General features: G+C 32.0%; 1 protein-coding gene across 1 annotated transcript; it reads right to left on the reverse strand.

Moving 5' to 3' along the window:
- Positions 1 to 692: 692 nt before the first annotated feature.
- Positions 693 to 24,055, reverse strand: LOC143062534 (opioid-binding protein/cell adhesion molecule-like). The gene is made up of 6 exons (XM_076234201.1): positions 23,989 to 24,055; positions 18,455 to 18,511; positions 9,158 to 9,481; positions 7,442 to 7,720; positions 2,817 to 3,107; positions 693 to 700 (listed from the first exon to the last, which is right to left on the reverse strand). Exons 3-6 carry the CDS (start codon positions 9,435 to 9,437, stop codon positions 693 to 695), a joined length of 858 nt encoding a protein of 285 aa, XP_076090316.1. The 5' UTR covers positions 9,438 to 9,481; positions 18,455 to 18,511; positions 23,989 to 24,055.
- Positions 24,056 to 25,784: the final 1,729 nt, after the last annotated feature.

Raw genomic sequence — 25,784 nt, forward strand, 5'->3', positions numbered from 1 at the left:
ACCAGACATTGAGGTTCTATGCTTTCCCCTAAGTATGCAGCATTTAAGAGTAAGACCAAGGCTGGTTATCTCTGAGGTAGGCTCTGAGGTAGGATGTTGTGTTCGATTAGAGTGTCATGTATAATTTTATACCAAATACAAATTAATTTTGCCATATCATACTTAGCTCATGATAAATACTTGAAGTTTTAAATGTGAGTATTAGTATGACAATTCGGTTTTAATATGCAATTTCCCTTACTGACGTTTTAATAAATGTTTTGATAACTATTTACACCACTGGGTCAAGGCCACTGCTGTATACCGTTTCGTCATCTAGGGTATCACATCCCAGTAGTTAGCACTTCGGTGTTGACACGAATATCTTATATATGGTCATCTTCATTTTACTGTTTGCAAAAGTATGAATTATTCGAAATAATAAGGATTTTTTTTTTATCCCAGACATAAATAACCTTCGCCGTATTTGTCACACTTTTTGAAATTTCGGGTCATAAATGCACATTAACTTTGTACTTGTTTGGCTTTCTATCTATTGTCATCTGAGCGTCTCTGATGAGTCTTATGTAGACGAAAGGCGCATGTGGTGTATTAAATTATAAGCATGGTTGGTACCTTTGATAATTATTATGTTTTATATATTCCGGTAACTGGTGTTTTTTTTATATTGTCGGGTTACAAAATGCATGTGATTATATTTCTAAAATGAAATGTATGAAATATTATGGTACGAAATGGTATGTGATTGGTACGAAGATTATGGTTCGTTATAACAGACATATAACATTTTATATGCTTTCTTAGAAATAGCACTTACCTGCAGACCATTTTTTCTCGTAATTTAAGTTATCCAAAAAAATTGCAAAATTAATTATCAATTTGTTTGGTGTGTTTGAGCTTTTGATTTTACCATTTGCTTGAGTTCAGTATTTTTGTGATTTAACTTTTTAGACATGATGACAATTCATCAGGTTTAGGAACTACTGACGACCTGTTTTGGTTGAAGGATGAACTTTATTTTCAAATGTATATTATGTCTATTCAATTTTGGAAAGAGAGACGACCTTGTGTGTTGATGTTGAACTCACTATTTATATTCACTGAAAATCGTGAGGGGGGATTGGAGGAGGAGACAATTGAACAATTTTTCGTTGACACAACACACGTGTTTTTACTAAAAACCTCCATCGGGTATGATCTATGTCCAAATTTAAATTCCAAAACGAAGAACTTTTAGGAGATCAGGCCCTAAAATTTTATCAGGTCAACTTGTCCGGGTCAATTATCTTATGATCTAATGATATTTTTCAGTAAAAAATGCGACAATGTAAGATATTTATTTTTTATGATACTTAATAGTTCATAATCAAATAAAAACACTATAAAAAAATAATAGAATTCGATTAAGTTCCATAAAGAATAAAAAATAGATAAATACGAAAAGTGATCAAGGACCAAGAACTGTAAACTATTAAAACTAGAGGCTCTTAAGAGCCTATGTCGCTCACCTTGGTCTATGTGCATATTAAACAAAGGACACAGATTCATGACAAAATTGTGTTTTGGTGATCGTGATGTGTTTGTAGATCTTACTTTACTGAACATTCTTGGTACTTACAATTTTCTCTATATATAATGAACTTGACCCTTTAGTTACGGAGGAAAATATCTTGTAAAAATTTACAAAAATTTACCAAATTAATGAAAATAGTTAAAAAAAAATGACTATAAAGGGAAATAAATCCTTCAGGGGTCAACTGGCCATTTTGGCCTTGTTAACATATTTGTAGATCTTACTTGGATGAACATTATTGCTATTTATAGTTTATCTCTATCTATATATAATAATATTCAAGATAATAACTAAAAACGGCAAAAATTCCTTAAAATTACCATTTTAGGGGCAGCAACCCAACAACGGGTTCTCCAATTCATCTGAAAATTTGAGACCAGATAGATCTTGACATGATAAACAATATGACCTCCTGTCAGATTTGCTCTAAATGCTTTGGTTTCAGAGTTATAAGCCAAAATCTATATTTTACCCCTATGTTCTATTTTTAGCCATGGCGGCCATCTTGGTTGGTTGGCCGGGTCACTGGACACATTTTTTAAAAACTAGATACCCCATTGATGATTGTGGCCAAGTTTGATTCAATTGAATGAAAAATTTTGTCCTGCATTTTTTTTTAGCTGTAATCTCTGTCCTGCCTTTTTATTTTTCACTCTAATCGGTCCTGCCTTTTTTTTTTTTAGTTTATCCTGACTTTTTTTTACCTAAATTGTCGTCCTGACTTTTTTTTTTGCAAGTGTCACATCCTGCCTTTTTTTTTTACTCAAAACTCCTGTCCTGCCTATTTTTTTCAAATTTCATCCTAGCCCCCCATAAAAATCAAATGGTAGCTCCCTTATATATGATCAATTCTATTTTCAACTTATCCCAATCCCCCAATAAAATGCATTCGGGATACAAGGAGGAAAAAAGTATTTCAAAACGTTATAGAATAACGGACATATGCATAGAGGTATTATAAAGGAAATCCGTCTGCATAAGTTGAAGAATTTTCTCTGATATGTGCTTATGTTCCCAATCCACATGTCTATAGATGGACTGGTATATGATGAGCGAACGGATTAAACTCCACCCATTTAAGTGAAATAAATCAAGTAAAACAGTGAACTATTAATTTAGTAAATATAACATAGGGAGTGTTTTAATGAACAATATATGACAGTTAATTTTAAACAATTCATGCTAAAGCAACATTAAAACGTAAAAACAGCCAAGCCGAAAGAAATAATATAATAAAACTTGCCTCCATATATTTCTAGTGTAATTGCCTCACTCATTCTGGATGCGTGCTCATTAGTTGCGTTGCATGTATAATTTCCACTATCCTGTAATGTTGGTTCGTAAATTGTAAATGTGAACTTTTTTTGATGAATTCCAATGGATATGTTAAAGACATCTGCATTTAAAATCGTTCGTTCAGATTGAAGCGTAACATCAAGTATTTTAGGGGCTGATTTCACTTCGCAATTGACATGTACTGATTTCCCAATGAATCCTTCTGCATAATCTGTAGAATTTATTATAAAAGGCGAATCTGTAAAAAAAAAATTACCTGATCACATAATGGAACCATAATATTTGTATCTTTGAATAATGTAGATTATCGTTTTTTTGTGCATTTTTCCTTTGGTATTTTTTGGTGATAATTTTTCATATCATGTTAATCGCTTGAGATGGAAAATTATCGCTACAAACTAAGGACGCACGTGGTGTTGCTAACGAAATTGACATGAAATTGACAACGTCGTCATAGGTAAAATATCAATAAACAGATGATCATTGGTTATCTCAACTCGATTGCTTTTCTCGCTTTCGCCTTACCGGCTCAAGCGAGAAAATCAATCTCGTTGAGATGATCATCGATAATCTATAAGTAAATAAGTTGTCCTCAGAGATTTTTTGAAATGATATTGTGTTTTTGCAATGTCTCAGAGATAACCACAGCATATCCGTGGTAAAGTACTGAAAATCCCGGCTTTTTTTTTTTTATCTATTGTGACATCAGTAAATAAGATGGAAATTTTGACGGATGTTAATAGTAGATCAGATTCTGTTCGTATTGCGTTGTTTAGTACTTTTGTTGACATGTTTTTCTTTTTGTTGTTTCGGATCCTTTTTTGTCGTGGTGGTGTCAGTTTCTCTTTGACTAATGGGTTTTGAAAGTGCCGTTGGCATTTTCCGCATCTTTGATCAGTTTATAAATGACACAACGAGACAAGCAAGGAGGGTACACACATATATCTTTCTTAACTATTAGAATCCACGATTATATGGTGGAGCGAAATTTGGATAGGGATTTCCATATTAACTGAAAACCCATAAATCACTGGGTCAATGTCCCTAAGGCGCATTAGGAACACAATTATCATATGTAAATAAAATATATCTGTGAAAATATATTATACATGTTGCCATTTTAAATAAATATTGAAGACCCATTGGTGGCCTTAGGCTGTTGTCTGCTCTATGGTCGGGTTGTTGTCGCTTTGACACATTCCCCATTTCCTTTCTCAATTTTATTCTATTAAACTGATGTCAATATGAGGGAAAATACTGTAGATATATTAAGACATTTAGTTGCGAACCAGTATTTGATACTTAAACACCAAATATATTGATATCTCTAATTGTTTCAGTATATAAAGTGTTGAGTAACGAACAAGTTTTGGAAGTCGTATACTGTATACACCCCCCTTTTTTAGTCTTCCACATAAATAAATATAACAAAATCTGTAGGTTCTGTGATTTTATAAAAATTGCAAATATTTAACAAATTCAAACTCTCATAAAGGATGATTTTCTTTTTTATCCTCGACATTGCCTGTTGAAGAGAGTGAGAGTGGGTAGAAGGTGGTTTATCCCGAATTTGCTTGAAGACAAAAAAATATAGAAACAACCCGACGTCCCGAAAAGATCTGGTCAAGAGTTCAGTTTATTTATATTGTCAGGGGTTAAAAACAAAAAAAATATTTTACACAAATTCGTCTTCAGACACGTTAATTAATATAGTAAAGTCTGAATTTGCTAGAAAGTGGCTAATGAAAGGCATACCATATTGTATGGAATTGGTCACACACGGACTGTTTTACCTTATAGAGGCAAATGCAGCACATCATAGATAAGATATAGTGTAACCAGATATCTACCGATTGAACCTACGATCTTAAATTAACCTGAAAACATCGACCGTTTATGCTGTCGACTTTGGAGCCCGTCGGACAGTTACACATTACTCTAAGTTTTCATGGGAACGAAGGTTTTGCAAGTACTTTCAAGTCTTTGAAGTGATAAGGTCATCTTATATGTAATAGCCCCTTTTGTTGTTTATAAAACATTGTTATTTATTTATGCCAATGTCATTCAATGTGTTTGATCATTATCGTTCTTCAACACTTTGAACATTGGATAACAATGGCCATCATATATTGGTTGACAACCATAGTTTGAGCGTCATGTGGGGACACTTTACATAAATTCAAAACAAATATATTAAAATAAAATAATTTTCTGTATAAATATAAAAAAAGAATATGATTGCCAATGAGACAACTGTCCACAAGAGACCAAAATGACACAGACATTAACAACTATAGGTCACCGTACGGCCTTCAACAATGAGCAAAGCCCATACCGCATAATCAGCTATAAAAGGCCCTGATATGACAATGTAAAACAATTCAAACGAGAAAACTAACGGCCTTATTTATATAAAAGAATGAACGAAAAACAAATATGTCACACATAAACAAACGACAACCACTGAATTACAGGCTCCTGACCTGGGACAGACACATACACGAATAATGTATATATAATGGATCATAACCCTCCCCTAACCTGGGACAGTGGTATAACAGTACAATATAAGAAATCCATTATTTTAAATCATTATATAAATGCACTTGTGATTGATAAATATATAACATTTCTGAGTTATAAAATCATCTGAATACTGCACTTTTCATTAAAAAATACAAAAATTCTCATTTGTAAAATATATAGATATAGGAAGATGTCGTGTGAGTGCCAATGAGACAACTCTCCATACAAATAACAATTTAAAAAGTAAACCATTATAGGTTAAAGTACGGCCTTATGTCTATATTGTTACTTTATTTATAAAAAATAAAATATGTATGCCATCATTTGTGATTACATGTTTTTTTCTAATTTTAAAGTCAAATTTAGTTATCTTAAATTTTATGTATGATCAGTAGATGCTCTGGGTTCATTTACACAGTGATGTTTGCGTAAAGTGCACTCGACAGTACTTTAACTATAAAGGAGAACCGGACATTAATCAACTAATAAACAGGACAGCAGTTCTTACTCTCGTACCACATGCAGAGGTAGTAGACGTCTGGTTCCATGCATTGGAAGAGATGAAAAACTCCGACTCAACCGCATATACAACAACATTTACAGACTACGTCAAAACAAACTGTGTTGATTGCAACACACAGTTATGGAACCATTACTAAACCGAAGAACCAAGGACGAAAAAAAAACATCGAGGAAGATCGAACAGCGGCTTACGGAAGATGATCCTTGATCCAAGTGCCACATTCAAAAATATATATGCTACGAAGTGACTGATATCCAGTACCATGCCGGGTGAGTACGACCAACAAAGAGAAGGATATAAACGCAACTTAGTCAACGCCTACAAGAACTTAAAGATCGACTTCAGAATGGTGAAGTTACTGTGTTTGGTATGCTGACATTACCTCCTAATTGTTACACTTGTACTAAATTTGTTGTTGTTACCTGCTGCTCATTCTATATAAACACATTTAAAAAAATAAATAGGAAATAGGAAATTAGAAGTCAATTCCAACAATACTAGATTTATGATTTAACACCAACAGTATACCTATAAAGATTATAAATACGTATATTAAAGCAAAGTAAAACTTCCCTAGACATTCCAGCAAATTCTTTCATATCGAAGCAACTGAGAAATGTACAGTCCATACGAAGGGGAACAATCATCATCGTGGAAAGAAAACTCAAATGCAGGAGAGACAATGTCGAACGAGTAATTCCATGAGAAATTCAAATATCAAGGTGTAGAAAAGACATCGGTAATTTTCAATGTTTGGTTTTGTTAGAATGAATTTAAAAAGAATGAATTTTACAAGTAAATTAAGATAAAGTCTCTATTGTTTAACGATTACATAGCATCAAAATATGTGCATGTATTGTTGCATTTCATATATCAACATACTTTGTTGTAAACAGAGCAGACCCTGTTTTTATGCAACTTTTCAATGACTGCACATTTAGAATAAATACAATATATAAATTATAAGAAGTCCGTTTTCTTTTAAGAAACTGAAAACATAAACATGTCATATATGCACAGTACCATAGCCTACTTTCGTTTACGTTGACCATTACACGACATTAGGTATGACGTAATAGAACAATTAAATTCGGGAACGAGAATGTGCATTTTTAACAATAAGTTTCGTGCCCGATTTTGTTGCTTGGAGCTCTGTTCCCCTAAATACAGACAAAAGTATTTTTAATGGAAATGATCATAATCTCAATATCTCTAGACCAGATAAGGCAAGACAATACAAGTGTCTCCTTTTATGCATGCATTACATCCTTTATAAAATCACAAACAGTAAGTGGTAAAGCTAGGGATTCGAAAAAACTATTTACCATCAGGTCATTGATATTTGACCCTTGTAGTGAAATTGAAATAATAATATTATATCAACTGATACTCGTTCCAACTCTCTGTCAGATACTTAGTATGCTACTACTACTGTAGGTCACATATATAAGATATCTACATCATTGTATGCTTTATATAAAAAAAAACGAGCTAAATTTTGTAGAAACGAAAGGTAAACTCACATCCAAGTATAATATCGTTACTGCAGCTGGAATCTACGGAATTGTTTGCACAGCATCTGTAATATCCAATATCGTCTGTTGTAGTCGTTGATATTTTGAGTGATGGTTCTTGTGGAGTAGATCCGCTGTACCGACTATCTGTTATATCTATAAGTCCGTCGTCTTTCATCCACCAAACATCCGTTACTTCTGGATATACGTCAATCATGCACTCCAAATGTACGTCTCCACCAAGATTCAGCGGGTATATTTCAGATGTAACTTGAGGATTAGGGATTTCTGATTGATAACAAAATACACGTTTATATAAATGTATGTATATACTCATGTATATGTGTGTCTTTATGTGTGTGTATTACATTTTGTTCAATGTAATTTTTTTTTTATCAAAACAAACGCTTTTAATGGTTACCCTGCAGGCACACTTTTTTAATCAACGTTGAATCAGCATTCAACAATCAACATTCAGCATTGATTCAAAGTTGACCATATAACGTTTAAATTAGTACATTGTTTCAACGTTGAGTTAACATTGTATTGTATTACCAACATTAAATCAACGTTGACTAAACTATATTTAAAACCCAGTAGTTGTGAATACCAGAATTGTAAAAGCAAAGTATTGGGCACATCCCAATTCTTTTTAAATGGACAACGACATTCACATAAAACAGAATATTCAATAGATTTATTAATAATTGTCTTTGTGATTATAGAATTATAAATGAGACAATCACAGGGGTTTATCAGCATAAATTAACCATGAATTTTCCACCCCAAATAATAGAAATGCCAAAATGTCACCCCACCCCAAAACATAATTATAGAACCAGCATGCATACAGGATCATACAGTAAATATAAATATTTGTGAATAATCCCTTCTCAATAAGATTTGACCCCCCTTTTCCGTGGATGCTGACGTCAAATATCTTGTTTTCATTCCTTTTTCTTTTCTATTATTTTTATCAATCCAAAGGGAAAGACGTATACATCAGTACATAAACAATGGTTGACAACTTGTAATATAAACAACCGATAGATCTATTGGAATAATGATTTAAATTTTCGCGGCATTTTTTTATATTTCTATTTTTAGACAAATTTTGATATACGCATGCGTAGTTGTTTTTGTTGCCAAAGTTTAAATAACCGCTTTCGAGACCACAAGGTGATTTTGCAAAGTTTTTTTCAATATTTTTCCTGTATACAGCTTTTACATTGTTATCGTTAGTATATATAAATTGTTGCGATAACTGTAGATACAGTATCGTATTTTAGAAATGTTTTTTATGAAAACTTTACTAAAAAGTTAAAATTTTACACGAGGAAAAGGGGGATGTTAAGCATGTTACCATTCCCAAATTTACCTTGCAACGTCTCATGATTTTTTATCATTGACTAATCATTTGTTGATTATCTTTGGTTTACTTGCTGTGTATTGCTTTGGTACCTGTTGTTTTATTCTTATCCATTTGATTGACCATCACATTGTATACATAATGTATACCTCTCTTTTACTTTTGATTTTCATTATCTCTTTTGTTTCGTCTTATATAGTTTACAAAAATATACTTTTTTCTACTTTAAATTATACAGCCTGATAGAACGATAAATTATTTTTTTAAATTAAATCGTACAAAACAACATTATAAAAAACAAACAACTTTTTTGATGGGTTGTTTTTTTCAAGTACAGTTGTCATAAGTAAACTTACCTTCATATATGAGTACGGTTACATTGTCATCATTTTCACCATTCTCATTAGAAACTATGCACTGATAAGTACCTGCGTCCTCAAGTATAAAATCAGATTTAAAAAGCGATACGTTGCGAGAAGATCTGGAAAGACTAATACTAAATTTATCTGGATGAGTTGTTTCATTTAAAACTGTTTGTCCATTTTTTCCATGCTTGCTCCATTTTAAACTGGTAATGTCAGTTAGCGATACAAATACACACTCCAATGTCATATTATCGTGTCTATGTACATACATACTGCTGTTTCTGGGAGTAATGTATACGTTTGGTGGATCAGAATCTGAAATGACGAAAATATTATTTAAAGTTTGCTTTGTTACGAAAGAGAGACGAGAGATACAAAAAGAGAACTGGAACTCATAAACCGAAAACAATTAGATGGCAAAAAAACACCCCCAAAAATATAAAAGACTGAGTGTTCAGAGAAAAACTACGGTTTACTTTTTTTTTTACTTTATGTTATATAGGTTACACAATTAATATTTTTCAAAGGAAAAAACCCAATTCATAGAAATTTAAAAAAAACGTCTATTGGTTACAGCTTCTTTAGAAAACATGCAACATACTATATTTTAATATTCGTTCACATCAGTAGAACACAATTCCGTAGTGTGATAACCATTTAGAGTGTTCAAGCAGCTGAAGAAGTTAATTGGATTTATTACATTTATAATATCGGAAATAAATATGGCACTGACAAATAGAAAAGCAGACAATTCAAGCATATCCACCATATATACATGTACCAAGTCAGTAATATAGCAGTTGTTATCCGTTTGTTTAATATATCTGAGATTTTGATTTCGCCATTTGATTTTGTTATATTTCTGTTTTGAATTTTCATCGGTGATCGATAGTTTTATTATCCTTTTTTATGTATATTTAAGTTGAAATTTGGCTTTGAATAACCTTTCAGTAACTTCTGTAACTATATAATTTCAATTGTATTTTGTCTTGTTTCATAATGTTGCCATTTTTCTAACTAATACCAATCTAATGGTCGACCTCTATTCAATCATTGTTTCTAGTATATTTCAATGTTGTGCTGTTATTTTCGAAATCCTAGTTTCGATGCAGGGTCACTTGCCCACGCATATGTTTTATAAAAAAGCTTATCATCTACTATAAGAGATGAAACTATATAAAATTTCTCGTTGGGAAGCAGTAGAAGCATGAAGGATAAGCGAATTTTGGGCAACGCCAAACCCATAAAAAAGGCCTTCATAACAGTCGATTTTATTCTATAAGCGAATGCATTGAATCATGATTTGGTCACGACCTTGATTAAGTGATCTTCAGCAACTTAGTTGTTTCGTTGTTTTCCTCTTAAAATTTATGTGTTTCTCTCGGTTTTAGATTGTTACCTGGTTTTCTATCAATCGATTTAAAACTTTTGAACAGTGGTATACTGTTGTTACCTTTAATTAGTCTAATAATTTATAATGGATGATTTACTTGCAGTGACATGGTATGTCTAATGATAACCGATTAAATCATTGATCTACCATATGGACACACCTGATAAGATTTGATCCGCATACCATATTAAATTAACTTCCTCCGAAGAGACAAACAAAAAGACCATTGTCTAAGTTTTTAGCCTCCAGAAATCCCCTTTGGACATCTGGAATTTAATAACGCATATGGTGTACCAACTGCCATAACTATAGAGGATCACACTTGTTACCTCAGTTCTGACCGTTATGTCATTGATAAGATAACGTAGGAAGCGATAACAGGCATAGCAAAAATACCAGATTGCATAACAGACCAAATCAATAAAAAACCATCGACTCTATTAAAAAAAAATAGCAAATCAATTATAAGTTCAAACAGTCTGATTTGGTTTAGGCATACAATGAGATGGGGTAGAAACTGTTTCACGTGCGCCTAAACCTTCTCCTTTGTTTTTGTGGACAATATGTTGTAAAACATAATGCAGAGTATATACAGCACAGCTACAAACAGTGTGACTACTACATTAGACAAGGTAACATAAGAGTCACATATTTGGTAAAGTGAGGAGACGGACGATGTAATTGCTGTCGTGGTGAATTTTGTATTCCAAATACGTGATTCGGCTACACAAAAAATACGAAAAAAACGAGATAGTTTAAATGGCCTGATCCATTAGAAAATTTTCAACAAATAAATGGCTTGCATGTGTTTTTTCTTATTTTTATAAGTTATTTGTAGAGGAAATTTACGGAAGCGTTTTTTTTTAAGTGAATTGACTTTTAGTGTATTTCTCCAACTATTGCAACTCATTCACAATTCTAACCAAATTGCAATTTGTTTTATCAAACCAAACTGTTTAACTGGTCAGAATTTTGAACAAACTGTTGGGTCAAAATGTGAAAGTGCAAGGTGATAATAATTAAAACATACTTACAATCCTATATGATTTTCATCTACTTTAATGTTATCGTAAAAAATCAGTCTAACAGTTTGTATAGATATTTTATAGTCAGTTTCATACCATAGCTGAAATGCAGTCATTTGGAATTGCTATAAAAATGTCAAACTAAGCTTTCATATAGTTTTCCTTTTGAAAAGTCTTCTATATCGATAAGAATCAGACATCATTTGAATTAAAACATTTTATATTCAGTAAAATATGTGTGAAATAACAATACGTTATTGACAAGTTTCCATGGGGAGATAACCTAAATCATTATTCTTTTGAATAAAGACTTTTAGATAGAAAAAGTTATTATCTCCCCATGGAAACTTCCTATAAATATATTGTAATTTCACATATATTACTGTATATGATAGTTATCAAAGGTACCAGGATTATAATTTAGTACGCCTGACGCGCGTTTCGTCTACATAAATAAAGGCAACAGTAGTATACCGCTGTTCAAAACTCATAAATCCATGGACAAAAAACAAAATCGGGGTAACAAACTAAAACCGAGAAAAACGCATTAAATATATAAGGAGAACAACGACACAACACTAAAATGTAACACACACAGAAACGGACCAAGCATCAGACAAAATCCCACGAGAATAACTAATATAACAGAAAAACCCAAATACATGAATTTGGGATAGACAAGTACCGTGACACGTCTTATCGCAATGTGAATTTACACTCAAAAATAAGAGAAAACAAACGACGCAACGTTAAAAAAATGTAACAAACACAGAAACGAACAATAACATAACAATGGCCATATTCCTGACTTGGTACAGGACATTTTTAAAGGAAAAAATTGTGGGTTGAACCTGATTTTGTGGCATGCCAAACCTCCCTCTTGTATAGCCATGTGAAATATAACATCAAAATGACAACACAACACCACAGGACTACAATATAGATAAATTGGAGAACACACTCATCAGTGACGCTCATATCAAAATATTTCTATAGCCAAACAATTAAAAAGTTGAAAAGCATTGAGGATCCAAAATTCCCAAAAAATTGTGCCAAATACGGCTAAGGTAATCTTTGCCTGGGATAAGAAAATCCTTAGTGTTTCGAAAAATTTAAAGTTATGTAAACAGGAAATTTATAAAAATGACCACATTATTGATATTCATGTCAACACCGAAGTGTTGACTACTGGGCTGGTGATACCCTCGGGGACGAAACGTCCACCAGCAGTGGCATCGACCCAGTGGTGTAAATAGTTATCAAAGGTACCAGGATTATAATTTAGTACGCCAGACGCGCGTTTTGTCTACATAAGACTCATCAGTGACGCTCATATAGAAATATTTATATAGCCAAACAAGTAAAAAGTTGAAGAGCATTGAGGATCCAAAATTCCCAAAAAATTGTGCCAAATACAGCTTAGGTAATCTTTGCCTGGGATAAGAAAATCCTCTTAGTTTTTCGAAAAATTTAAAGTTATGTAAACAGGAAATTTATAAAAATGACCACATTATTGATATTCATGTCAACACCGAAGTGTTGACAACTGGGCTGGTGATACCCTCGGGGACGAAACGTTCACCAGCAGTGGCATCGACCCAGTGGTGTAAATAGTTATCAAAGGTACCAGGATTATAATTTAGTACGCCATACGCGCGTTTCGTCTACATAAGACTCATCAGTGACGCTCATATCAAAATATTTTTATAGCCAAACAAGTAAAAAGTTGAAGAGCATTGAGGATCCAAAATTCTAAAAATATTGTGCCAAATATGGCTATGGTAATCTTTGCCTGAAATATTCATAATATCTGATGAATATTTCACATATATTACTGAATATGAAATATTCATAATATTTGATGAATATAGCAGACTTTTCGAAAGAAAACCTATATCAAAGCTTAGTTTGGACATTTTTATAGCAATTCTAAATTACAACTTTTGTACTTTAGCATGACAATGACTATAAAGTATCTATACGAACTGTTAGACTGATTTTCACAACAACATTAAAGTGGAATTAAAGTCTTAAAGGATTGTAAGTATGTTTTATTATATCCCCTTGCACTTGCATGACTTGACTGTGGTTTTCTACAGCAGTTTTTTTTTCAAATTTCAGAACAGTTTAATTTTAGAAAACAAATTGCAACGGGGTAAGAATTTTTAAAAAGTTACAATACGTGTGTAGGTGGAAAGCAACACTAACAATCAAGTCAAAGTAATATTCATTCCTATGTTTACGTTATAACCTTTTGCGTTATAACTTAAATCTTTGCAAAATAACACAACCCTTGAGTTTTAACACACATATTTGCGAAATAAAGCAGACCTTTGCGAAATAAAATCAAATTTTGCGTTATAACGTTAACATTTACAACATAACGCAAACCTTTTGATTTTATTTTTCATTAAGTTTTGTATATATGTCCGTCTGTCATTAAATTTCGGTGGTGATTTAGTTTTAAAAAAAGAACCATAAATACAAGGCTAAATCATTATAATAAATATGCATCGTAATAAGGAAATACTCGAAGTGCAATTATGCACAAATCAAGGATAGTTGAGGCATCGAAAAAGAATAAAATTTAACAAGAAAGAACATATGGTACAGACATATTTTAATTAAAAGGCCAAAATTTTTAAAAAAAATATTAAGTAGTTTTAAGCAACAGACAATGACGTACAATTTTGAAAATTATTAAAATAGACAAAATAATCTTCTGTTTCAAAATGAATCATTAGGGACCGTTCAATATTTATCAGATGGATGGGCCGGTGCAAAATGGGGCGGGGCAAACACTTTTTTGTGGAAATATTTGGATGGGCAAGAACTTTTTTTAAAATATTTAGTGAACGGCCAGAACATATTTTATAGGAAAAATTTTGTTATCAATTTTATTGGTTTGTAGGATATTTCTTTTGCGGGCACTCAAAACATGTCATAACAAACTGGTAACTTGGCTCATTTCTGTCAATTTTAAGGATTTTATTAAGGAATAAAAAGCTAGAATTTTCTGTTCAGACTATCTTTTAGATTATTTCGACCTTATAGAATACCAAATTGATTAATAGTTTGGTGTATTGCTGTAAAATTTATGGATTTAATTAATAGGTAACTTGGATTTTCCAAAAACTCTACAGCTATCTCATTTATATATTGATCTTATAGAAAGCCAGGTTGTTTGGTAGTTAGATGTATTGCTGTTAAATTTATAGATTTAATTAATAGGTAAGAAAATAAAAACTCAAATTTTAAGTTTAGGCTGAATCTAGATAGTCATCTTTAATTTTTTTTATAACTTTTTTAAATCAACATGGATTTTCATAAAACTCTACATCTATCTTATTTATATATTGATTTTATAGAATGCCAGATTGATTGGTAGTTTGGTGCATTGTTGTCATTCTTATGGATTTAATAAAAAGGTTAAACAAAGCTCAAAATTTTCAGTTTAGGCTAAATCCAGATAATCATCTTAAATTTTTTTTATAACTTTTTTAAATCAACATGGATTTTCATAAAACTTAACAGCTATTTCATTTATATATTGATCTTACAGAATGCCAAGTTGTTTGGTAGTTTGGTGTGATACTGTCATTCTTATGGATTTAATAAAAAGGTTTAAGAAAAAGCTTAAATTTTCAGTTTTTTGTTATTTCAAGATAGTCATCTTTAATTTTTTTCATAACTTTTTCAAATCAACTGGCATTTTCATAATACTCTACTGCTTTATCATTTGTATATTGATCTTACTGAATGCCAGGCTGTTTAGTACTTTGTTTTTTGCTGTCATTTAAAGGATTTAGTTAATAGGTTGAAAAAAGCTACAATTTCAAGTTTCGACTAAGTTCGGATGGTCACCTTTCATTTTTTTTATAACTTTTTCAAATCAACTTAGATTTTCATATAACTGTACAGCTATCTCATTTATATATTCATCTTAAAGAATGCAAGGTTGTTTTATAGTTTGGTGTTAAGCTGTCAAATTTAGGAAATTAATTAATAGGCGAAAAAGGCTGCATTAAAGTCAAAAACATGTCTGCCTATATTTGCTTAAAAAGACCATAATAAATTTCTTTTTTGAAAAGTAGAATAGATAAAGGGACATTGATATTTGAACTATAAACATGTTCTGTTTTAGGACAATAATTAGTAATTCAGTATATGATAATATGTTTACTAGTCCAAGAGTTATTGTCCCTTACTTTGAATTATTTCCTTTATTCTAAATCAATATTGTATTTGAGGCTGCACATATAAAATCAAATCTGTACATGTATATTCATACTGGTTTTAAAAATCAATAAAATGTATGGTTCTGATACACACATAGATATATACATATATAATTAACTAGCACATTTTAAATTTTGTATAAAGTCTATTCTTTGATTTCAAGACATAAAAATTTAAAAACTTTAAAATAGAAAAGAACCTAAATCATTTTTGATTGTCTTAGAGTTTGAGAGGGGCAAGGACTTTTTTTTATAGATTTTTTTAGATGGGCAAGGACCTTTTTCACAATTTAAAAGGATGGGCAATAACTTTTTTAATAAAACAATATTAAGAATGCACCGGCCCATCCATCTGATAAATATTGAACGGTCCCTTAAGAAAGATTTTTTTTTTTTTATTGATGTTAAAAATAGTTTTATTTTTGAATCACAGAATATGATAATGATTCGTTAATAAATAGCGTGATAAAATTTTCATTTTAGTCTAGTGAGGTAACTTTTAAGATGCGTGGGCAACAATTTGATTGGAAAGAACACAATTTTAATAATAAAACATCATGATTTAATACATTCAGTCCAAAAGGGTAGCTTGTTTGGATCTAACCGACCTTACATAATGTTCAAACGAGAGCTTACTTTGGAAGCATATTCTTATGTGACTTAAGCTATTAGCAGGGTTGATTGTTTTCGTGTGAAAGACCGCAATTAGATCTATAATGGTATACTCTTACAAATTGTGACTTGGATGGAGAGTTGTCTCATTGGCACTAATACTACATCTTCTTATATCTTTTATACTGTCCATCAGTCAATGAAATGTTCTAAATATTCAAGCATTTTACTCTGCAATGATTACAAAGGGGGATATATTTTAACATATGCAGCCTCCTCCATTTATAACTGGTGCTTCCGTTGAATATGATATGAAAAATAAAATAAAACATAAAGTTGTGGGGCGCAAATACAGTGGAGATCATTTCTAACCTCTCATTTAAATTGTCAGAATTATCTGTCAGCTCTGTTCTAATCTGTCCTAGAACAGTTCTACCCTAGAGCTGTTATATATAGAACTTTCAGAATCAGTTCTAGGTAGAACTGACCAAAATCAAGTCTAGTTAAAACTGGCAGGATCAGTTCTAGGGTAGAACTGTCTAACAATTTTCTAGGTAAAACTGACCAAATCAGTTATAACGGCAGAACTGTCAGCAGAACTAACTATATCAGTTCTAACCGTAGAACCGTCAGCAGAACTTTCTAAAACTGACCAAACCTGTCAGGATTGAAGAACAGTTCAAAATGACGACACTGAAGTTATAATATATATAATATTCTTTCTGAATTATATTTATGACAAAGAGTTCTTTTAAAACTGTTCTATGGCTAGAACTGACTAAATGAATTCTTGCCGTAGAACTGACCAAATCAGTTCTTATCGTAGAACTGTTCTAGTCGTAGAACAGTTCTTGCCGTAGAACTGTTCTAGTCGTAGAACTGTTAACAGATTTGATCAGTTCTAGGTAGAACTGTCTTAAACTGTTCTAGGGTAGAGATGTCAGGATCAGTTCTAGGTAGAACTTACCTAATCAATTTAAGGTTAGAACTGTTCTAGCTAGAACTGTCTAAGCGGTGTCAGGATGACAGTTCTACATACAACAGTTCTCCTGACCGATTCTGACAGATTGGATGAGAGGTTAGACGTGATTTTTACTTTACGCTTTCGTAGAAGTTCTTTAGATTCAAAAGATGTCATAACTTTCGATAACGTTATTGTCGATAAATTATAAACTCACTTTAATCGTACAAGATAAACTTCTTCCGGTTACACATACACACGTAGTTTTAACTTGGTCAAATAGTATATTCTTGTCATATGATATGTTAGCATGCATGATCAGTGTTAGATTTCAAAGGATATTCCAAATTGTTGGGTTTCTTCCATTTATTATTACTGAATTTATCTATATTATTTATTGTACTTGTCGATACTATTTTCGAGTATTTGCGCATATGTAACGTTGCGCCCATATAAATTGTAATATTTCCCGTTTATTAAGTTTTATGACTTTTCGCCTTTGACGTACGTTACGTTACGTCGTATAAAGGTTTTATTCATTGCAAGTTATTTATTATCCGGAGACACATCAGTATTTTGTATAGATTATAATCGGTAAGAGATATCTATGTACGTTTTGAAGATTTTAATTTAAGTTTTGGTGAATAAAGATACAAAATAGTCTAATCGCATACTCGACCGTATCGCCTTATTTGGTGTGATCCGTACACTCAATATCAAATTTTGGTAATGAGTATACCGGCAAGTGCAGATACCTTGATATAGAACTGCATAGGGACACTCGTTGATATCTATTTTTTCCGTTTTGCGTTTTTTTTAATGCTAAAAATTTAGCGCATGAATACCTTACTACTTACAATATCAATTTTGAACTAAGCTAGTTTAAAAAAGAACTGAAATTACAATATCAATGTTGAGCATTGCCAGTTTTAAAAAGTACTAAAATTTAATTTGTTAAACAACAATCACTGTATAAGGTGATTCTAGATTAGACAAAAAGAAACAAATTTTCACAGAAGTTGATGTGTATTTGTTAATTCCCTGTCTAAGTTAACAAACCTGTAGGACATTTGTCTAATACTAAAGTTGGTTCTTTAGCATCGCAATCAGGATGATCTGAAATCAGAAACATTAAAAATGAAAAGTTGTGACCTGGTAAATTTATCTTTGTTTCATATACCATTTTTTCTTTACTTTTCTGTTTGATCAAATTCTAGTACATAGTTTTGAAATGTATTTGATAATTTAAAGTGGTTTTTATCTAATACCACAGTCCTACTAGGCCACGATCGCACTACGATCTGTGAACAAAATGCAAATTTTGATGATCGTAGTGCTATCGTATCACGGTTGTGGTGCGGTCTTTGATATCGTGATGAGCGTGGCCAACTTTGAACATGTTCAAAACAATCGTGGTACGGTCGTGGCGAAATAAGGTCGTAGTAGAAGCAAAATGAGAGCGCACTAAGGTCGCAGTAAGATCGCAAAGGTCGCTGTACCATCGCAGCGAGAGCGTGATTCTCTTCGGAGATACTGCACTACGATCTCACAGCGACGTTATTACGACCTCACTACGACCATCACGTTCTTACCGCGACCGAACTACGCTTCCACTACAACTTTACCACGTTAACACCACGCTGTTCAAGACAAGTACGATTCTAGCATGCTCTTGTCGCCCTCATCACGCTCTTCTTACGACCTGACTACGTTCATACTACGACCATTATTCTCACTGTCTATTTCAAATACAATATATTATATATCTCCAGGTTTTGTTTGTCTGTATGAAGTTCTTGTCCATTTTCTCTAACGGCTCAACAATGCTTCTTGTTTATATAGATAAGACCGTTAGTTTTCTCGTTTGAATGTTTTTTCACTAGACGTTATTTTTTGGAGCCCTTTATAGCTTGCTGTTCGGTGTGAGCCAATGCTCCGTGTTAAAGGCCGTACCTTGGCCTATAATGGTTTATAAATTGTTACTTGGATGGAGTGTTGTCTTATTGACACTCATACCACATCTTCCTATGTCTATTAACACATCTGTGTCATCTCTGCTATCGTTCACTAAAATATCGTCATTTGAGCTTTATGGACCCGCAAAAGGTTGTAATTTGGGTTTGATTGGTCGGTCGGAAATTTCTGCTTGATCATGATTCGTTACTGTCAGAGCTCCTTCTGCCTCTGAATCAACCCCTACCACCGCGTCCACGTGTTCTAGAACATTTTGGTGGCATGACTGTATTGTTTCCGAGAAAGCTATGTATTAATCAGAAATAGAAGGAATGGAATTGCATTGATATGGAACACGATGTTGACGTTATTACTGATAACGTAGTAAGATCACGTTATGAACGTAGTATAATCGTGGTAAGAACGTACTATTACCGCAGTAGAAGCGTGGTAAGATCGTGTTGCAATCGGATAACTCGTGGTATGGTCGTAGTGAGAACGTGATGAGCGTAGAAAGATCTTAATAAGCGTAGTGATGTCGCAGAATGAGCGCGGTGAGAACGTGGTATAATCGTAGCGGGATCGTTGTAGAAGCGTAATGAGGACGTAGTGGCATCGTGAAAGCAACGGAAATGTACATTTTCATGCCGCTAATACCGCGACCTCACCACGATCTGAATTTATTTTACGGTGAGCGTAGTGCGATCGTGGTCTAGTTGGACTGGGACTTAATAAACACGAACTCTCATTGCTTTTTATCAAATCGATCAACTGTTACAAATGAGTCTCGTTGCTGTCAACTGTATTATATAATAAATTCGGTAAATCATATTCATTTGTATGAGATCACCCCCAGTTTTTAGTGGGGTTTGTGTTGCTTATTCTTTAGTTTTCTATGTTGTTTCTTGTGTACTATTATTTTTCGGTTAGACTATTCATTGTTAGCCATGGCGTTGTCATTTCATTTCGTGTCTTTTTCGATTTATGAGTTAGACTGTTCCTCTGGTATCTTTCGTCTCTCTTGTAGGAAGTGTATTACGCGTACATTTAAAAAAAAATTATAGTTCAATTTAGAACTATGAAATTAAAACCATATACAGCTTGTTTATGTGTATTGCAGGCATTGGTTGTCAGTTCGTTTGTTGTTTTTTCTGTTGGTTGTATGTTCCTTTTTCGTTTTTTCTGTTGGTCTTTTTCCGATGATTTCTTCGGGACGTTTCTCGTCCACTTGGAAGTTATCTCCCTTTATAATATCTTTTAATGTAATTTGTGTACTAAGATTGTTGTCTGGTTACATATCCCCTGGTAATTATATTAATATTTTAAATGTGTTTTATAATTTAACTTAATGATGTACTTAGGTGAGGTTTTGGAATAAATGTCAAATGTTCGGACTCCTTGGTGTGTTTTCCATACGATACAAAGTAAAATATTTTGTTCCATAACACCTATTTATCTTTCAACATAAGACTTAATAGCTCATAAAAGGTTATTTGACAAAATTTAAGCAGATTTTTGATTTTCTTTCTTTCGATTTGAGACACAAATAAAACCAATGCAAATATAAGGTTAAAGTCCGAGTCAGCCTTTTCCCGCCATATTTTATATAAGTCAAATATCTCCAAAAAGGAGCTTCATGACCTATCAATATTTTTAGATTAGTTTGATCCTTAACTAATACTATTCCAGCTTAAAGTACCAATTTTGAATTCTTGATTTATCTAATTTTACCTTAAATCACCTAAGTACATCCTTACGTTTTTATGTCTAAGCATATCGAACATGTTTTTATCTTAACATTATCCCTGTTCCGATCGTATCTCAATCCAGAAAGTCAACATCTTTTAACAACTGATTGAAACACCAAGATTTTACTAATTTTCTTGTTGTTCTTTTACTAATACATGTCGAAATAAGCATGTATGACTGATAAAAAATGTATTCCAATATATACCATTTTCTAATCAATGTGCTGTTGGCAATTAGTTTCGGATAAACAGCATGATTGAACTAGTAGTACTTTTCCTCTTTAACATACTTAAACTTTATAAGAAAGAGGCTTGTGTTTTGCCCCATGCGTGACGAATTGAAATGTCATTCTTATGTCCATTCAGAACAGTATTGTAGTCTTCAAACTGCAATCTTAGATTTTTTTAACCAATTTATTGTGTACTTTGTTAAAAGGCTATGAAAAGAATTCCACTACAAAGCTTTCTTACTTTTGGCATGTTTAGCGGAGTGATTCAGTGACGTATCAAGAATCAATGTGAGATGAATTAAATTACCAGAGATGATCTATAATAACACTTTTTAAATGGGTGGTGAAATTTGAAAATATGCATATAGAATTTTTCATTGGTACTAGAGGATTTTAAACAGATATATCATATTAAGGAGGGGTGTTTGCGAAAAATACCAGACGAGAGAATGTTAAATTTCGCCAGTTAACATTAGGTGTAATTAAACAAATATAGCATGTTCTTGAGGGGTATTTGCAAAAAATACCAGTCTTGAGAATGAATTTCCCTCGCCTTACGGCTCGCGAAATCTAACATTCTCTCGACTGGTGGAGAGGGCTTACATAGGCTATGCCTGTTGCCCAGTCCAATTCAATTTATTTGAATAAAATATTGTTTAAACCTTAAACTGGTATTTTTCGCAAATTTCCCTCCTTAACATGATATAGCTGTTAAAAATACCACGGCAGAGAGTGTAAAAAAGTCATATACTTTTTGCAAATACCCCGGCGTCGTTCAAAAATGACCGATATTCATTTGAATACACTGGCTACCAACCAATGAAAACCAAGGATTCTTACATAAGGTGTAATTATCGAATTTATCCAATCTCGATAGTTATATTTATAAAATATCGACAAATATAATGTCTAACCATGTTTAAATAAGCAAATAACATATCATGGAGGAATTTTTTTTAATTAGAATTAACGAGGGATTGTCGTTGATAAGTTTTGAATTAACATATAATAAAATTAGTTGATTATTTGTATATAATAAGCATTTGTAGATAATAAGCACACCAAACCAAAGTAAATTTTACTTTGTGTGCTATGCCTACGATAAATAGGAAGAGAAAATATTTTATTTTGAATTATACAATTACAATATGATGTGTTTCTTTCAATTGTAAATAACAACGTGATAAAATTCTCGCACATTATAATTGTTGTTACAATTTACATCCCAGGTAATCTACATGTATCGTTATATAGATTAACATTTAATGAATGGCTGTACAGTTATTTATTTTGAATTTATTGAACCATAAAATTAATTTTTGACTCTTCACATTGAATAACCGGGAAGCGGATTATGTTAAAGTGAAGACTCAAAAATTAATTTTATGGTTCAATAAATTCAAAATAAATTATTGCCATTCATTATAAATAAATTTCTATCAAAATTAAGGCTAAAAAAATATATGTTAGAGACGAATAACAACGTACACAGATGTTTGCGTATGAATACACAACGTTAGAGTGGGCGTGTCTCCATAAAAATTGATAACATTGAAAATAAAGCTAATTCTTTTAACCAATCAGAAGACAGTAAATACACCAAATTTATTAATAAGCACTTGTTATACTTAAATACTATTCCGCGCACTTGTTATACTTAAATACTATTCCGCGAAATTCAATTAATGCTTTTAGTGCATTAGTTAAGAGCCATTTTAAACATGAGGTCGTACGAAGAAAACACCAGGGCGGAGGGTTATTCTTTTTCGTGAAGATGTGGAGAAAATTGCATTTAAATGGAGTTTTAAGGCCGGTGTTGATTAATTTTAAACTGGAATCCTCTTGTATTACGCGTCACTCAATGAACAAAGTGTAGTAGTCAGCCGAGAACCAGCTTATTTTCTATACACCCCAATCGCTATTTGTCCGCCATTACTGGACATCACTAAAGTTCCCGAAACATTTTACGTAATAAAACAAAATTTACGACGCCATAATGGAAAAGTGATTGTTTTATGACGTCTAGCGGCGCATATTATCGGGTCAATTTAGCTATTTAAAAAAAACTAAACAATAATTCATACAAATTATAAATTTATTGGAAATTGTTGAGCTATTATCTAACAGGAGCAAAGTATAACAGCCATATACATTGCATACACACCCTCGCTTTAGATCAAACATTACTATATTTGTCCTATATGAGTCGCAATAATCAATGGAAGTCATAATATATTATTTTATATGTGCCGTTCCCTAGCCAGGATGTTGTGATCATGTGCTTGTCATGGGTTGCTGTCTACTGTAATATATTTAGTTTAGTGTAGTTTTAATCATTTAGTTTTCACCTTTGCATAGTTATGTTGTTTCATTCCTGTTTCATTTCAAGCTTTCATTTTGCATAGTGTTTTGCTCATTTTTAAAGGCTACATATCTTTGATCGTATGTTTTACTTGGGTCTAAACAGATATCATTTTGAATGCATATTGTAATCAAATCACTTCGCTTCATTAATAAAGGTGGACATTATAAAAGTAACTGTTAAGAATATATCATACATTATTTTTTTTAAATAACAAAGTTATATCTTGATGCAGATATTATAATTCGGGTATAGGGATTCTTTTTTTGCATAATGTAGTGTTAAAAGAATAAAACTTACCGTAAATTTTGCTGATTATCTTAAAGTTTTGTACAATTTCGACAGAAGTCGTATCAAGTTCGAGTTCAGAAGCTACAAAGGAATGTTATTATAATTTCATTAAATAATATTTTTGTTCTCACTTTATTTAAGTATTATATCATTCTCCGTTCGTATTTCGTATTATGTATTATGTATTATGTATTATGTATTATGTATTATGTATAATTATAAGTTCTTTCATGCACACCTTATATGTATATATATTATATATCACTTGTAAAATTCTTATATTGGTGTAAAATTGTGTATATGTATCCTATAAGCTGTATTGCTTTCGGAATAAAGTATTATTATAAGCTACAAATAGAAAAATAGAATTTCTGCATAAAAAAAAGCCAAAATGCACAGAATCGGTTGAAACTTTGTTGAGTGTACCAGTAAAACAAAAAAATAGTATTGCTACTCGCGTCGAAGTTATATAGGAGTTTGTTTGGTACATTTGTAAAGATAACACTGTCATCATAATGTCAAACTATTATGATAATAAAATATAGGGGAAACTCCGTTTGCGCCAACAATTCGTCCTTTCGTGCAATAAATTATTTGCGCCAACGCTACATTTACGCCACTAGTTTTCAAAACACATATTATCATTTGAGCCATAAATTAAGTTTACGATAAGGCCAATTTAATATCATAAAATTCTTTTCTCCTTATTAAATAAGGTGTAGGAACTGAACATCAGATAACTCATTTTACTTTACCGTTGTCAAATTGAAATTAGTACGATGACAGAAGTGTAAAAAGTCGTCTAGATCGCGAGTTTAATCTCCCCAAATAACACACGGCTAAAAATGGTCTTAACTTAAAGACAAATATGTCTTCTTTAGTTTTTGCCCTGTCGTCAGAATTTCGTACGGTCACTTTTTTCTAAAAAGTCGTTTTAATGACTGGAAGTATATTGGAGAGTTTCAACCCCCCTTTTTCAAAATGAAAAAATGTGTATGTTTGCTTACATTTAATTGAAATAGTTTTTCCTGAAGCTATTTTTATATATCAAAATATTCCATTCAGTATTTTATTTTCTTCTAATCTATAAAATTTGCGAAGTTTAGACTATTTGAAATTGAGGTAATTTTAATTGCAAATTCAGACTCAAACTTTAGTTTCCTCTTCATAGTAGTAATAAAAATTATCCCATAATATTTTAAGCATATAATATTTAATAAAACTAATTAGTGATAAAAATTTCGGAACCAAAATATGAAAAAAAATCAATGGAAAAAGAATGGAGTAAATATCTTCAATTTCATCACGGAACTCAATCACTTGCCTTCCGTCACATTTTGTGTATTAGTCAATAATTTGCTCTCAAATGATATATGAAATTACTACCTTTTTCGCTATTATATACACATATTTTCAATTACAGTGCACTGATACTTTGTTTGTATATGTTTATATTCTATGTTTTTTCGTTTAAAAACATCAAATATACTTTGTCAGAAAAGTCTTATTGTAAAATCAAAATAATTGACGGATAGTTTCAGTAAATACTCCGTGATATGTCAAGTCCTTTGCAACTTGCTCCATTAAGTTCAAAGAAAAGACAAAAGTCGTTGCATTTTATGCAGTGCATAATCAAACATCAAACTGTTTCATGCAATAGCTGTTAATTTGAAAAACTCCGTGCAGGCAGTTATTCATCGTTCATGCTACAAAACTTACACAAGTAAACATATTTGTTCCCCCTTTTAGAGCGAGGAAGCTTCTTGTCTAATATTTAATGACGACATACAATTATCTGACTGTTG

This window comes from Mytilus galloprovincialis, chromosome 2 (genome assembly GCF_965363235.1).
Source record: "Mytilus galloprovincialis chromosome 2, xbMytGall1.hap1.1, whole genome shotgun sequence".
Lineage (NCBI taxonomy): Eukaryota > Metazoa > Mollusca > Bivalvia > Mytilida > Mytilidae > Mytilus > Mytilus galloprovincialis.

Excerpts from the sequence above, each read along its gene's own strand:
- LOC143062534 (XM_076234201.1), bottom strand. The coding sequence starts at position 9,437 with ATGTATGTACATAGACACGATAATATGACATTGGAGTGTGTATTTGTA. Across the intron at positions 7,721-9,157 it reads AACCGTACTCATATATGAAG|AAATCCCTAATCCTCAAGTT; the intron begins GTAAGTTTACTT and ends GTTATCAATCAG. Across the intron at positions 3,108-7,441 it reads TAACGATATTATACTTGGAT|ATTCGCCTTTTATAATAAAT; the intron begins GTGAGTTTACCT and ends TTTTTTTTACAG.